At 44.1% G+C, this 14,692-nt stretch overlaps 1 protein-coding gene across 3 annotated transcripts in view; it reads left to right on the top strand.

Moving 5' to 3' along the window:
• The window catches only part of ten1 (TEN1 subunit of CST complex), a 135,634-nt gene that overhangs the window by 21,871 nt on the left and 99,071 nt on the right, over positions 1-14,692 (top strand). For 2 of the 3 annotated variants that reach the window (XM_063038276.1, XM_063038275.1), the window contains exon 4: positions 2,628-2,718. In XM_063038276.1, coding sequence (XP_062894346.1) covers positions 2,628-2,718 — 91 coding nt within the window. Of the gene's footprint in view, positions 1-2,627; positions 3,000-14,692 lie in introns of those variants that run through there. The other variant, XM_063038277.1, reaches the window with a different exon arrangement.

The following is a 14,692-nucleotide window of genomic DNA, read 5'->3' as shown; positions in this document are numbered from 1 at the left end:
CTTCCCCCCTCCACCCCCTTCCATTTGCCTTCCCACCCCTTCCCCCCACCTTCCATTTGCCTTCCCCCCACCTTCCATTTGCCTTCCCCCCCCCTTCCATTTGCCTCCCCCCCCCTTCCATTTGCCTCCCCCCCCTTCCATTTGCCTCCCCCCCCTTCCATTTGCCTCCCCCCCTTCCATTTGCCTCCCCCCCTTCCATTTGCCTCCCCCCTTCCATTTGCCTTCCCCCACTCCAGCCCCTTCCATTTGCCTTCCCCCCCTCCACCCCCTTCCATTTGCCTTCCCCCCCTCCACCCCCTTCCATTTGCCTTCCCCCTCCACCCCCTTCCATTTGCCTTCCCCCCTCCACCCCCTTCCATTTGCCTTCCCACCCCTTCCCCCCACCTTCCATTTGCCTTCCCCCCACCTTCCATTTGCCTTCCCCCCACCTTCCATTTGCCTTCCCCCCACCTTCCATTTGCCTTCCCCCCCACCTTCCATTTGCCTTCCCCCCCACCTTCCATTTGCCTTCCCCCCACCTTCCATTTGCCTTCCCCCCACCTTCCATTTGCCTTCCCCCCACCCTCCATTTGCCTTCCCCCCCCCCTTCCATTTGCCTTTCCTTCACACATTCCTCCCGGTGGTTCCCCTCGGCTACTATTCGCATCTGCCCTCCTCACTTCCCTCCTTTGAATCCATGTTACATCTTCCTCTCCAATCAGATTCTGTTATCTTCAAGCCTTTGTCACCTCCACCAATCACCTCCCAACTTCTGGCACTATTCCCACTCTCCACTCTGCCTCTTCACCTGGCTCCACTTATTGCCTGTTAGCCATTGTTTCACACCTTGGCCTCACCTTCTTATACTGGCTATCTCCCCCTCTTTCCAGTTCAAATGAAGGGTCTTGACCTGAAACATTGATTGTCCATTTTCCTCCAGAGAGGCTGCTTGGACTGTTGCGTTCCTTCAGCATTTGGGGTTGCTTCAGATTCCAGCATCTGCAGCCTCTTGTGTAATCCACATCTACCCTATCAAGACCCCATGATCTTTTGTTTCAATCAAGTCTCTTCTCACTCTACTAAGCTCCTGTGGATACTAACGTAGTCTATCCAACTTTCACTCAAAAGTAACTATTTCATTTCAAGTGTTGCTCTGGTGCTCTATCTCTGAGTTGTTCCAAATGAATTCACATCCTTCCTCAAATAAGAAGGCTAATTCGGTACAGATATTCCAGATGTGCTCTCACCAGTGCTCTGTATAACTGAAGCATAACTTCCCTAGTTTTGCATTCAATTACCCTAGCAACGAACAATAACATTCTGTTAGCTTTCCTAATTACTTGCAGCATAAGTTCCTTGGGTTTTATATTCCATGCTGTTATTTACATAGCCAAGCATCCCATATGTTTTTAGCATATATTAGCTTTCCTTACCACTTTCAAAGATTTGTGTACTTTCTTCCCAACTCCCCTGTAAAATTATGCTGTTTAGTTTGTTTCTCTGTATTTTTAATTCCACACTGCAGCTTGTACTTCTGTAATGAATGTCAAACTGTCTGTCTCCCACTTTACCACTGAATGTCTTTCTAATAGCTGATTTCTATCCTTTACTGTAATATGAAATGTCTTTCACTGAAGATCAGTAGCTTAAGATTACTTAAAACAGTGCAGTTATGTATATTTTATTGCTTATTTTATGTGCAGTCACTCCTGTGCCTAGCGCCACTTTATGGATGCACAATCGATCTGTGTGTATAAGCTATCATATGCTTTTGTATGTATTGTATTTTTTATTATTATTGCTGTGTTCTTTATCTTAATGAGTTTTTATTTTGTGCTGCATCAGGTCCAGATTAACAATTACTTCTCCTTTACACTTGTGTTCTGGAAATGACATTAAACAATCTTGAATCTTATTTAAATTTGTCTCATTTCATTAGATGTAAATTATTCCTTTTGCTTGACCTGCAATAACTGTCTCCCTCATTGTTCTTGCTTTGAACCCAATCCATTCACTTGAATGTGGCATTGGAAACCCTAGTTAAACTTTATGCAGATAAAGTAATGTGTTTATAAGCAAATGGCTATTACCTCTTTCATATATAATAAATATGTGGATACAGTTTACCAAGGGAGAAACAAAAATCACATTTGTAAGCTTTCTCTCATGAAGGTTGCCAAATATTCTTCCAAATGCATGCTGATTAGTAGTGATTTAACATGGGCAAGTTATTGTCTGATCAAATTTTGTAAGGAGTCAACAAATGGGACAAGTTTTGAAATGGTTTGGAACAGAGCCATTATCTTGTTGGTCCATTGTTGTCTTAAATTGTTTTGTTTAAGTTTCCTTTGTATAGAAGAGCATGCAGGGAGATAAAAGGGCCTCATTGGAGTATTTGTCTCTTGGTCTTTGAGCTCTATTGAATACTGCTTTGTAAATTTGGAGTGAGTGTTCCATTGTGCGGTAAATTTAAATTGGATGACTACAGCTATTTTCTTACCCGCTTGGTGTACAGGGGCAAAGAGAGCAGCTGCAAAGAGATGAAGTTCACCATAGGGCTTTGGAAACTTCAATCAATTCCATTGCTTATTGCAGTTTCTTCAATTCTTTTAATTGGTTGGATATTAACTTGGTGGCATTATTTTTAGGCAATGTTCCTGTGATCCAGGCTCGGCTACTAATTAACGTGGATGGAGTTGACTTACCATTACTGGAACGTGCTGTACAGGAACAGAGAAGGTACTTCCAACAAAGAGACAGAAGTGCCCTTGAAACTGAGATAGCAGACAGAAGAGATGTGTGAATGTGTATATGCAAACGTGCCATTGGTGTTGCAGTTTCTCAAAGTGCCTTCCAGGTGTGACAGCTGTCTGATTCCTCTGTTTTGGGCTGGTGCTGAACATATAGTCTGCTTTCTGCATGTTGTACTTACCTTGCCTTTTAAAAGTAACAATTTTGTTTTACAAAAATGTTTGTGAAATTCAAATTAAAATAGCTTTGGGAAGTTGCTGACTTGTGTATTTAGGACTTCCAGCACCTGCATTTCCGGAGTGTTTTTTGAGTACCATTCCTAAACAGCCACTTTAGTAATGTTGTATATCGTGAGTTCTTGGTTTTAACCCACGCTACATCAGAGAAAGGAAGCTGGATTTTACCCATAATTTTTCAGACTTGTCAATTTGAGAGTGTATTACCCATTATTTTGCAAATTTGCTTTCTGTTTGAGTATCTACGATTAAGACCACAAGATCCTTGTTTTTGCTATGGAATAAGTCATCAGCGCAGTGCTCTGCATGAATGTGCTTTAAATAACCTACATCAAGATAATTAATGCAAGTATAAAAGGTACCCAACTATTCTTCGGAGAGAAATAGAGCATGTTCTCCTTAGGATACAGCTGAGATTATGTCCTATTGATCAGGTATGCAACAGGTCACAAGGGTAATTCAAGAATCTTTGCTGCATTTTGAATATTATGGGGAAACTACATATTGCCCACTGTGCTCTGCCCTCTGTGGATTAACTGTAGTTTTTCCTTTATGATGTGAACAATTTACTTTTGAGCTCCTACTGTATACTGTGAGCATACTATGGTTTGTGATCACAGGACAGGAGCAGGAGTAAGCCACCTGCCCTTCAGCATTGCCCCTTGCTTTCCTGATCAGTGTCAGTAATGGATGCATCTCATTTAATACTTTTACCTTGACAAAAGTAATTTTTCTTTTTTTTTGGCGTGCGCGATGTTGGCGGGACCATGTAAAGGCATGAAAAAGACAAGGCGCGGAGCGAGAGAGAGACTGTGTGGTGCACCATGCCTCACACAGACATTTCGCAGTATTTTTCCCTTTTATTTTACGAGGTCGAGTTGCAGTCTCGACACTCAACCCAGCATAGATGGAAAGCCTTTATATTGAGTTAGAAGATGCCTGTGGATTCTTAAAAGATTTTTTTTTGTGGTCAGTCAATATATAAATTCACCAGTTTACACTAACATTTCTGCATGTGGAAATGCCTTCACATTTGGAAGAATGTATTCATTCAAGGTCTGTGGGTGAGTGATTGCAATAGAGAAACGCTCCTTACTAATACACCATAATGTAAACCTGATCTTCGCAAGTGAAGAACCAGACATCATCACCACATCACAAACCTGCATGTAAAATAAAAAGGCTAATATCCAGCAGCATCATGCTACAGTTGAGAATCTGTGCTGATATTGTTGCGTGCTGCATAGAAACCCTACAGCACAATACAGGCCCTTTGGCCCATGATGCCATGCCGAACATGTACTTAGTTTAGAAATTACCTCGGGATACCCATAGCCCTCTATTCTCTTAAGCTCCATATACCTATACAGGAGTCTCTTAAAAGACCCTATCATATCCGCCTCCACCACTGTCGCCGGCAGCCCATTCCATGCACTCACCACTGTCTGCGCAAAAACAAAATCACCCGCATCATCCCCTCTGTACCTACTTCCAAACTCCTTAAACCTGTGCCCTCTTGTGCTATCCATTTCAGCCCTGGGAAAAAGCCTCTGACTATCCACACGATCAATGCCTCTCATCATCTTATACACCTCTATCAGGTCATCTCTCATCCCCTGTTGCTCCAAGGAGAAAAAGCTAAGTTCACTCAATCTATTCTCATAGGGCATGCTTCCCAATCAAGGCAACATCCTTGTAAATCTCCTCTGCACCCTTTCTATAGTTTCCACATCCTTCCTGTAGTGAGGTGATCAGAACTGAGCACAGTATTCCAAGTGGGGTCTGACTAGGGTCCTATATAGCTGTAACATTACCTCACGGCTGCAGCAAATGATTAAGATTTAAAGAAAGAAATGAGCCTTGAATATCTCAGTGGAGGAGGTAAAGTCTAAGGCTACGTCTACACTACGCCAGATAATTTTAAAAATGAAGCTTTTTCTCTTCGTTTTGACCTTCCGTCCATACTGAAATGGTGTTTTCAGCCCCCGAAAACAGATTTTCAGAAACGGTCTCCAAAGTGACTAAATCTGAAAACGCCTAATATCTGTTGCAGTGTGTGTGGGGTAACTGGAGCTTTTTAAAACCGCTGTCATGACGTGCTGGAACAGATGGCGACAGCGCGGCATTTCATTGTTTTCTTCTTATTCTTATTATTACTACATTATTGTCGCCAAAGAATTGATACTGGAGCGTACAATCATCACAGTGATATTTGATTCTGTGCTTCGCAGAACCTAACAATTTCAGAACAGACAGCAATGAGACTGAAGCTAGAAGAGTTAGAAAAGTACTCACCAAATACTTTGACCCATAGCTTACTGAATCAATAAGTATACTCACTTTAACAACAGGAATTCTGCAGATGCTGGAAATTCAAGCAACACACATCAAAGTTGCTGGTGAACACAGCAGGCCAGGCAGCATCTCAAGGAAGAGGTACAGTCGACATTTCAGGCCGAAACCCTTTGTCAGGACTAACTGAAGGAAGAGTTAGTAAGAGATATGCAAGTGGGAGGGGGACATCCATAACTCTTCCTTCAGGGCCATTGTGGTCTGTTTATGCCCCCCTCAAGTATTTTATTGCCCCTTTGCACCTCGCTGTCAATTGTATGCGTGTACGTTCCCCCCTCCCATTCTTGATTAGTTTGATTTTTCATGCATCTATGCTATCTCTCTAAACACTCTCATGTAGTAAATCTTGTTCTCAGTTGTGGATAAATGATTCTCTCCTGAATTCATACTCTATTTTTATTAATGATCATGTATTCGTGGACAGTCTTGATTGCTGGTTGCCCCCATTGAAGTCTTTCATAATTGCCGAGATCCCTCTTGTATTTCAGCTTACGTTTTCTGTTTTTTAGAGGAAATACCTACAATCACTGTCTTTTTCATACAAAGTGGTACAAAACATATTTTGTGTGGGCTTAAATAGGGTATGAACCCCAATATTTGTTTGGTTTTCTAAGCTCTATACATGTTTTTACTTTCATATTTTAATTGTCAATATCCATGTCATTTTTTTTTAGGATAGCTGTGTCCTCCGTAGGATAAGTGTTCAGAGCTCGAGCCCAAAGCACTCCTCTACTGTGATAAGTAGTAGAGCTAATAGGACTTGATGTTTCAATCCCTATGATAAGTTGGCACTCTCGATGTTGGTAGTGGGCTTGGAGTGGTGACAAGGAGGGTAGGTACCTCATCGGGGTCATCAGGTGGGCACCCTCCTTCTTTGACGTTTTGTTGATAAGCCCACGACGTCTCCAGAGGGCTCATCGGTGCTACCTGGCGTCCCAGATACACCACCCTCAGTTCCATACCCTCCTGTCTTCATCTTGCAGCCCAGTTGTTGTCTTTCCTTTTAATCAAAATCTAATTACTGCTTTTTTCTGCTGCATTTGACGAGGACTTGATTGCTTGTTGGAGGGAGTGACCCCTCACCCCCATCTTCTTCAATAGACCGGTCATAGATGTAGCCATGAATCCCCTGCATCCCACTTCTCCAGGGAAAATCTTGGTCTTCCAGCTGTTCTGGGCAGTTTCAGTTGCCAGTTCAGAGTACTTGGTCTTTTTCCTCTCATAAGCCTCTTCAACACCATCTTTCCATGGTACTGTCGATTCCACAACATATGCCAGCTTGGCTGTTGTGGACCACAGGACCATGTCTGGCCGGAGTGTTGTAGCCGCAATGTCTGGGGGGGAAACACAAGCTTTTTTTCCCAAGTCCATGTCCATTTTTCAATCCTGAACAACCTGCAGAATGCTGATCTCTTTTGATGTTATATGGTGCACTGGAGGTTGGCCTGCTGGTACAAATCGTGTGATGTGAACATTTCTTGCTGATGTTTGTGGGAGAACATCTGTGGTGATTCGCCTCTGTTCCAAGATTGATGCCAGCTGTCTGAGAACTTGGTTATGCCGCTAAGTATACCACCCCTGGGTGAGGCTCGTGGTGCATCCTGTTAAAATGTGCCTTAGTGATCCAGGTGCTTGACAAAGAGAGCAAGCGGAGTCTTCTCTCCACCACTGGTTCAGGTTCTGGGGTGTGGGTAGGAGGTCATAAGTGGCTCTGATGACAAAACTTAGCCGAGATCCCTCCATCTCCCAGATGTCATGCCAGCTGTGTTTCCTCTTTTCCAGGCTCTCCCAATTAGTCCATTGGCCCTGGCGCGTCGCTCTGCCTCCTCCTGTCTTCTCACTTCCTCCACCACGAGCTGTCTCTTCTGCACTGATATTACCTTGTGCCATTGAGGAGCCTTTGGGACAAGCCCGAGCCCGGCTGTCCCATGTTGGACTTGGTCAACCACATCCCTGAAGCGAAGAGCAGACTTAGCACTCTGAACAGCTTCAGTTGGGGCCCACTTCCTCCCCGTTGCCACACAGCGGGGCCACTGTTCGAATAACAGTATCTTCAGATTCAGTGAGGGTCATGACCCATCTTGCTTTGGTGCATTTGAATTCTTCCACAAGACTTGCAACTGGTAATTCTAATTTGCTGTTCTCGTACAGTCCAACAGGACTTAAGCATCGTGGAAATCCAAGCCACTGTTTCACACATGTGCTGATCATTCTTTCACTCTAAGTACATGATGGTATCCTTTTTGAGTTGTTTAAACTGCTTGGTGCCCTTGAGCTTAGCATCATACCATTGGCCCAAGCTCTTCACTGGCATTTCTGACACAGTTGGGACAGGTGTTCCATCAATATGAAACCTTTTATCGGTGACTTGACCTTTGACAATGGAGATGCTTCTGCACTTGCTAGGCTTGATCTTCATCCTCGTCCAAGTGATGTTTTGATGAAGGTTTTCCAGTAGTCTCTTGGTGCAGGGGACAGTTGTCGTCAGTATCGTTATAGCGTCTATATAGGCTTGTATCGGTGGTAACCATTGACCAAACTGTAGCTGATTTCCTCCAGCAACCCATTTTGAGGCTCTGATAATGAGCTCCATTGCCATAGTGAAGGCCAATGGGGAGATGGTGCACCCCGCCATGATGCCTACTTCCAGTGGTTGCCACGCTGTGGTGAAGTCTGATGTTGTGAGACAAACTTGCAGATCCTGGAAGTAGTGTTTTGCCAGATTTGTTATTGTTGCAAGCACCTGAAAGAATTCAAAAGCAGTCCACAGTAGGGAATGAGGAACTGATCCATAGGCATTGGCCAGGTCAAGGAACAAGACATGCAGATCCTTTCCTTCTTAGCCATCTGGATTTGATGCCATATGATGCTGGTATGTTCAAGGCATCCCAAGAAGCCTGCTATGCTAGCCTTTTGGATTGACGTATCAATGAAATGGTTTTGTTTCAGCTGCTTTTAAGTCTTTGTGCCAACAGGCTGAAAAAGACCTTGCCTTCTATGTTCAGGAGGTTTATTTGGTGAAACTGTTCGATGGTGGATGAATTCTTTTCTTTTGGGATCAGAACTGCCCCTGCTGTTCTCCAGGCTTTGGGGATCACTTGCTTTTCCCAAATAATCCTCATGTTTCTCCGGAGAAAGTTCAGAACATCCGGGGCGTTCTTGTAGACACAATACGGAACACCTTTAGGGCCTGGCGCTGATGCCAATCTTGCCTTCTTCACTGCCTCTTTCACCTCACTCAGCTTGGGAGGGCTGATATTAAAATTGATGTTGTGAGGGTGAGATTGGTGGAATGTCAGCTGGCACAAGTATCAGTTCGTCTTTTAGCTCATCAGTGTGGATGGTTCTGAGATGTCTTTCAACCGCTTCTTTTGATACTTTCAAGGATCCACTTTTCTCTTTTGTGAAAATGCCTTTCACATATTTAAAGGGATCTTTGTAGAAGCCTGTTCTTGCTTTTTCCTTCTTTTTGTGTCGTTTCCTTAAATTCTCTGCTCTGTGCAGCTTCGTCAGCCTCTGTTTTAGGTCCTCTTGAAGGAGGTTGATGTCCTCCCTTTCCTCTGGTGTTGCTTTCTTCCACAACTTCCTCAGGGCTCTTCTTTCTTTGGAAAGACAGTTGGCGAGGGAGAGAAGTAGTGAAGAAATGACCGCTAGACTGATTCAGTGTGCTGCGTGCATGATGTGGGAGGTCAGGGAAACTGATGGTGCCTCCCCGACCCCATACCAGACAGTGATGCAGCCTGTCAGAATGCTCTCTGCGGTAGTGCACTGCTCTACTCTCTCTATACCCATGACTGTGTGGCTAGGCATAGCTCAAATACCATCTGTAAATTTGCTGACGATACAACCATTGTTGGTAGAATCGCAGGTGGTGACGAGAGAGTGTACAGGAGTGAGATATGCCAACTAGTGGAGTGGTGTCACAGCAACAACCTGGCACTCAACGTCAGTAAGATGAAAGAGCTGATTATGGACTTCAGGAAGGGTAAGATGAAGGAACACATACCAATCCTCACAGAGGGATCAGGTGGAGAGAGTGAGCAGTTTCAAGTTCCTGGGTGTCAAGATCTCTGAGGATCTAACCTGGTCCCAACATACCGATACAGCTATAAAGGAGGCAAAACAGCGGCTATACTTCATTAGGAGTTTGAGTTAGCTGCAGCGTCTTTTGGTCCTGTGCGGTAGCCCACCCCCACCCCGACCCCATACCAGACAGTGATGCAGCCTGTCAGAATGCTGTCTGCGGTACATCTATGTAAGTTTTTGAGTGTATTTGTTGACATACCAAATCTCTTCAAACTCCGAGGTGAACCAGTGTTGATTGGCAGTGGAGAGGGGATGTTATCACCAATCCGCACAGATTGTGGTCTTCTGGTTAGGAAGTCAAGGATCCAATTGCAGAGCGAGGTACAGAGGCCCAGGTTCTGCAACTTCTCAATCAGGATTGTGGGAATGTTGGTATTAAACGCTGAGCTATAGTCAATGAACTGCATCCTGACATAGATGTTTGTGTTGTTCAGGTGGTCTAAAGCCCTGTGGAGAGCCGCGTCTGCCGTTGACCTATTATGGTGGTAGGCAAATTGCAATGGGTCCAGGTCCTTGCTGAGGCAGCAGTTCAGTCTAGTCATAACCAACCTCTCAAAGCATTTCATCACTGTATATGTGAGTGTTACTGGGCGATAGTCATTAAGGCAGCTCACATTATTTTTCTTTGGCACTGGTATAATTGTTGCCTTTTTGAAGCAAGTGGGAACTTCTGTCCGTAGCAGTGAGAGGTTGAAAGTGTCCTTGAATACTCCCGCCAGTTGGTTGGCACTGGTTTTCAGAGCCTTACCAGGTACTCTATCAGGACCTTCCGCCTTGTGAAGGTTCACCCTCTTTAAAGATAGCCTAACATCGGCCTCTGGGACAGAGATCACAGGGTCATCAGGTGCAGCAGGGATCTTCACAGCTGTAGTTATATTCTCCTTTTCAAAGCAGGTATAGAAGGCGTTGACTTCATCTTGTAGTGAAGCATCGCTGCCATTCATGCTATTGTGTATCGCTTTGTAGGAAGTAATGTCTTGCAAGCCCTGCCAAGGATGTTGTACATCTGATGTTGCTCCAACCTTGTTCGAAATTGACTCTTCACCCTTGAAATAGTGCTCTGCAAATCGTACCTGGTTTTCTGGTACAGGCCTGTGTTGCCAGACTTGAATGCCACAGATCTAGCCTTCAGCAAATGACATACCTCCTGATTAATCTGGACAAGCAGGAAACTCTTAAACCCTTGTTCTCTCTGTCCTGGGATCATTATTAATCTAGTTTCAGTCATTGAATTGTCATATACTTTATACTTTATTGTCGCCAAACAATTGGTACTAGAACGTACAATTATCACAGCAATATTTGATTCTGCGTTTCACACTCCCTGGATTATAAATATTAGAGATATTAAAAATAGTTAAAATTAGTAAATATTAAAAAATTAAATTACAAATCATAAATAGAAAATAGAAAAATGGGAAGTAAGGTAGTGCAAAAAAAACCGAGAGGCAAGTCCGGATATTTGGAGGGTATGGCCCAGATCCGGGTCAGGTTCCGTTCAGTCTTATCACAGTTGGAAAGAAGCTGTTCCCAAATCTGGCCGTACAAGTCTTCAAGCTGCTGAACCTTCTCCCAGAGGGAAGAGGGATGAAAGTCTGTTGGCTGGGTGGGTCGTGTCCTTGATTATCCTGGCAGCGCTGCTCCGACAGCGTGCGGTGTAAAGTGAGTCCACGGACGGAAGATTGGTTTGTGTGATGTGCTGCGCCGTGTTCACGATCTTCTGCAGCTTCTTTCGGTCTTGGACAGGACAACTTCTATACCAGGTTGTGATGCACCCTGGAAGAATGCTTTCTACGGTGCATCTATAAAAATTAGTGAGGGTTTTAGGGGACAGGCCAAATTTCTTTAGTTTTCTCAGGAAGTAAAGGCGCTGGTGGGCCTTCTTGGCAGTGAACTCTGCTTGGTTGGACCAAGTCAGGTCATTTGTGATATTGACCCCAAGGAACTTAAAGCTTTTGACCTGTTCCACTTGCACACCACTGATGTAAATTGGGTTGTGTGGTCCACTACTCCTTCTGAAGTCAACAACCAATTCCTTTGTCTTGCTGACATTGAGGGATAGTTTATTGTCTTCGCACCATGCCACCAGGTTCTTAATTTCCTCTCTGTACTCAAACTCATTATTCCCCGAGATACGGCCTACAATTGTTGTGTCATCAGCAAACTTATATATTGAGTTTGATGGAAACTTGGCTACACAATCATGGGTATACAGAGAGTACAGCAGGGGGCTGAGTACACAGCCTTGTGGGGCACCAATGCTCAGAGTGATTATAGAGGAGAGCTTGTCCCCTATTTTTACAGCCTGGGTCCTGTCTGTGAGGAAGTTGAAGATCTAGCTGCAGATCTGAGTGCTAAGGCCCAGGTTCCGGAGCTTAGGAATCAGTTTATTTGGAATGATGGTATTAAAGGCAGAGCTGTAGTCAATGAAAAAGAGCCTTACGTATGCGTCTTTATTCTCCAGGTGTTCTAAGGAGGAACGTAGGGCCAGAGAGATGGCATCTGCCATTGACCTGTTGCTCCGGTAGGCGAATTACAAAGCGTCGAGGTCGACCGGTAGGCTGTGGTTGATGTGTGCCATAACCAATCTCTCGAAGCACTTCACAGCAATTGATGTCAGAGCCACAGGTCAATAGTCATTCAGGCATGCCACCTTGCTCTTCTTCGGCACTGGGATTATCGTTGCCTTCTTAAGACACGAGGGGATCTTAGACTGAAGCAAGGAGCAGTTGAAGATGTCAGCAAACACTCCAGCTAGCTCGCTTGCACAGGCCCCGAAGAACCTGTCCCGGGACGCCATCTGGGCCCATCGCCTTCCTTGGATTTCTCTTCAGGAAGGCCCTTCTAACGTCCTCCTTGGTGACAATGAATCTCCATGCCACCAGGTCAGGTTCATCCGGAGGGAGCGGGACGCTCCTCTTCTGTTCAAATCTTGCGTAGAATACGTTAAGTTCGTCAGGAAGAGAAGCGCCACAGTTATTGATATTCCCAGCCTTTTCTTTGTGCCCAGTGATCTCATTTAGACCCTGCCATAATCTACTGGCATCCCTTTGGTTAGCTTGGGCTTCCAACTTGGCTCGATATTGCCTCTTGGCACCCTTAATGGCTTTCCGGAGTGCACGCCTGGATTCCGTGTAGCGACTGGTATCCCTGGACCTAAAAGCCTCAGCTCTATCCTTTAAAAGGAACTTGACCTCATAATTCATCCAAGGTTTCCGGTTAGGGAATACCAGGATTGTCTTGCGAGACACGTAGTCCTCCGTGCATTTCCAAATAAAGTCCGTGACAGCTGAGGCATACTCATCGAGGTTAGCTGCCGAGTCCTTGAATACTAACCAGTCCACCGATTCAAAGCAGTCATGGAGGACCTCATCCGTTTCCTCTGTCCAACGCGACACTGCTTTTGACACCGTGACCTCCCGCTTCAGTTTCTGTTTGTAAGCAGGGAGGAGGAGTACGGCCTGATGGTCCGATTTTCCGAAGTGAGGTCGTGGGACAGAACGGTAGGCATCCGTGACTGCTGTGTAGCAGTGATCAAGTATATTCGGGCCTCTAGTGGGGCAGGAGACGTGCTGGTATAAGTTTGGCAGCGCCTTTCTGAGGTTGGCCTGGTTAAAGTCTCCGGCTGTAATGAGCAAAGCAGATGGAGTATTGTTTGTGCACATGAGGGATTGAATGAGTCGATCATTTGGAGCTCAATGAAGAGTATGAAAAGATGAGCCTTGCATTAAATGTCTAGAAGGCAGACATCAACCAAACTGGTCCTGCCACAGCACTGTCTCTTGGCACTCAAGATCCAAAGTGAAGTACTGAAAGATGTGGACCACTTTCCATATCTCAGAAGCCTCCTCTCAGTGAAGGCAGATAATGATGAAATTCACTGATGCTGCTCGTGCAGTAGCAAAGCCCTCATGTGACTGGAAAAGCATATTTAAAATCCATGACCTCAAACCTGGCATCAAATTCATGGTTCACCAAGCTGTGGCCCTAGCTCTTGAGAGAAACTTGAGGAAATGTTCTTATTGGGATATGGCATCAGAAGCTGCCTTCTATCTTTTGAACTGAAAAGGCATAACCAGGGTTATGACTTTTGAATGATCGCTTTTGGTTAAGTCATGCATTATGACATTAAAAGGTACTTTTTTACGTTTTTTATCTATCCTCAGGACTATATCTAAATTTTCGATTGACTAAACAAAACTAAGTAATTAACCTAACCTATTACATCAATTGGTCGGAATCAACTGCAAATGTTATAATATAATTTTTATCTATTGTGAGGAGAGTGTGGATATTACCAGTGAGTGGCAGGTCTGTTTCAGACTGCACAAGAACAGCCCTAATGAACTGAAAGGTTGTTCTTGTTCATTGGCAAATCCCACGTATTAGGCTCAGAGTGTGAGAGAATGGGATTCTGTGTCAGTCCAGTTTTGGTTTATAGTCCTGAAAAAGGCTGCCATTATGTGGCTTTTGACATAATGTATGTGAGTATTTTTAACCCAATTATATCTAATATACTAATATCTACTGTAGCCAAAAATTAGTAATACATGTAAGAACTGACAGATGAATCACTGAAGAAGACATTCAGGTGTCCATGCCTATAGCAGCTCTACTGAATTGTTCAACCTTCTGTAGTATGTCCCCTTTCAATATTTATTCCAAGTAATACTCTACTATTAAATCTGTTTCCACTACTTTCAAAAGAGTGTAGATTTCAGATCCTAACAATTTTGAAAAAAATCCTCCTCAATTTCTCCTGTCCTTCAAATTCTTATAATTACCTTAAATTTGTGGCCTTTAGTTACCAACCCTAATTCCACTTGAGTGGTTTCTCACTGTGTATTCCAACTGAATATGCTTGCACATCTGCGAATGTTTCATCTGAGTGTCCACTGCTGTAAAGTACACTAGAGCAAGAGGCATTGTGGAAAACAGAGGCAAAGGGCGAGGAGTGCTGTTGCTGTGAGAAAGCCAGTGGAATGTTTGGGGTGGAACAGAGATCAGTGGTTGAAGGTGTTATGTTTTGTAACTCCAAAAACTAATCAAAAGAAAAGCATGGGAGTTGGGAGATGCATATCTACTTTGTTTTTAGTGTAGTGAAGTGCTCACTTGTGATATGGTAGCATAGTAATGTATGCCATTTGCATACTTTTTACATGTAACCTGTAATGAATTACGTAAACAAAGAATGCTTAATCAAACAATATTTACAATATTACTCATATTATTGGAATATTAAATACACTTCACTCCTGCATGCTTAGTTTTCAACTCCAATGCAATAT

This window comes from Mobula hypostoma, chromosome X2, assembly GCF_963921235.1.
Source record: "Mobula hypostoma chromosome X2, sMobHyp1.1, whole genome shotgun sequence".
NCBI lineage: Eukaryota > Metazoa > Chordata > Chondrichthyes > Myliobatiformes > Myliobatidae > Mobula > Mobula hypostoma.
This window is presented reverse-complemented; position numbering and strand designations above follow the sequence as displayed.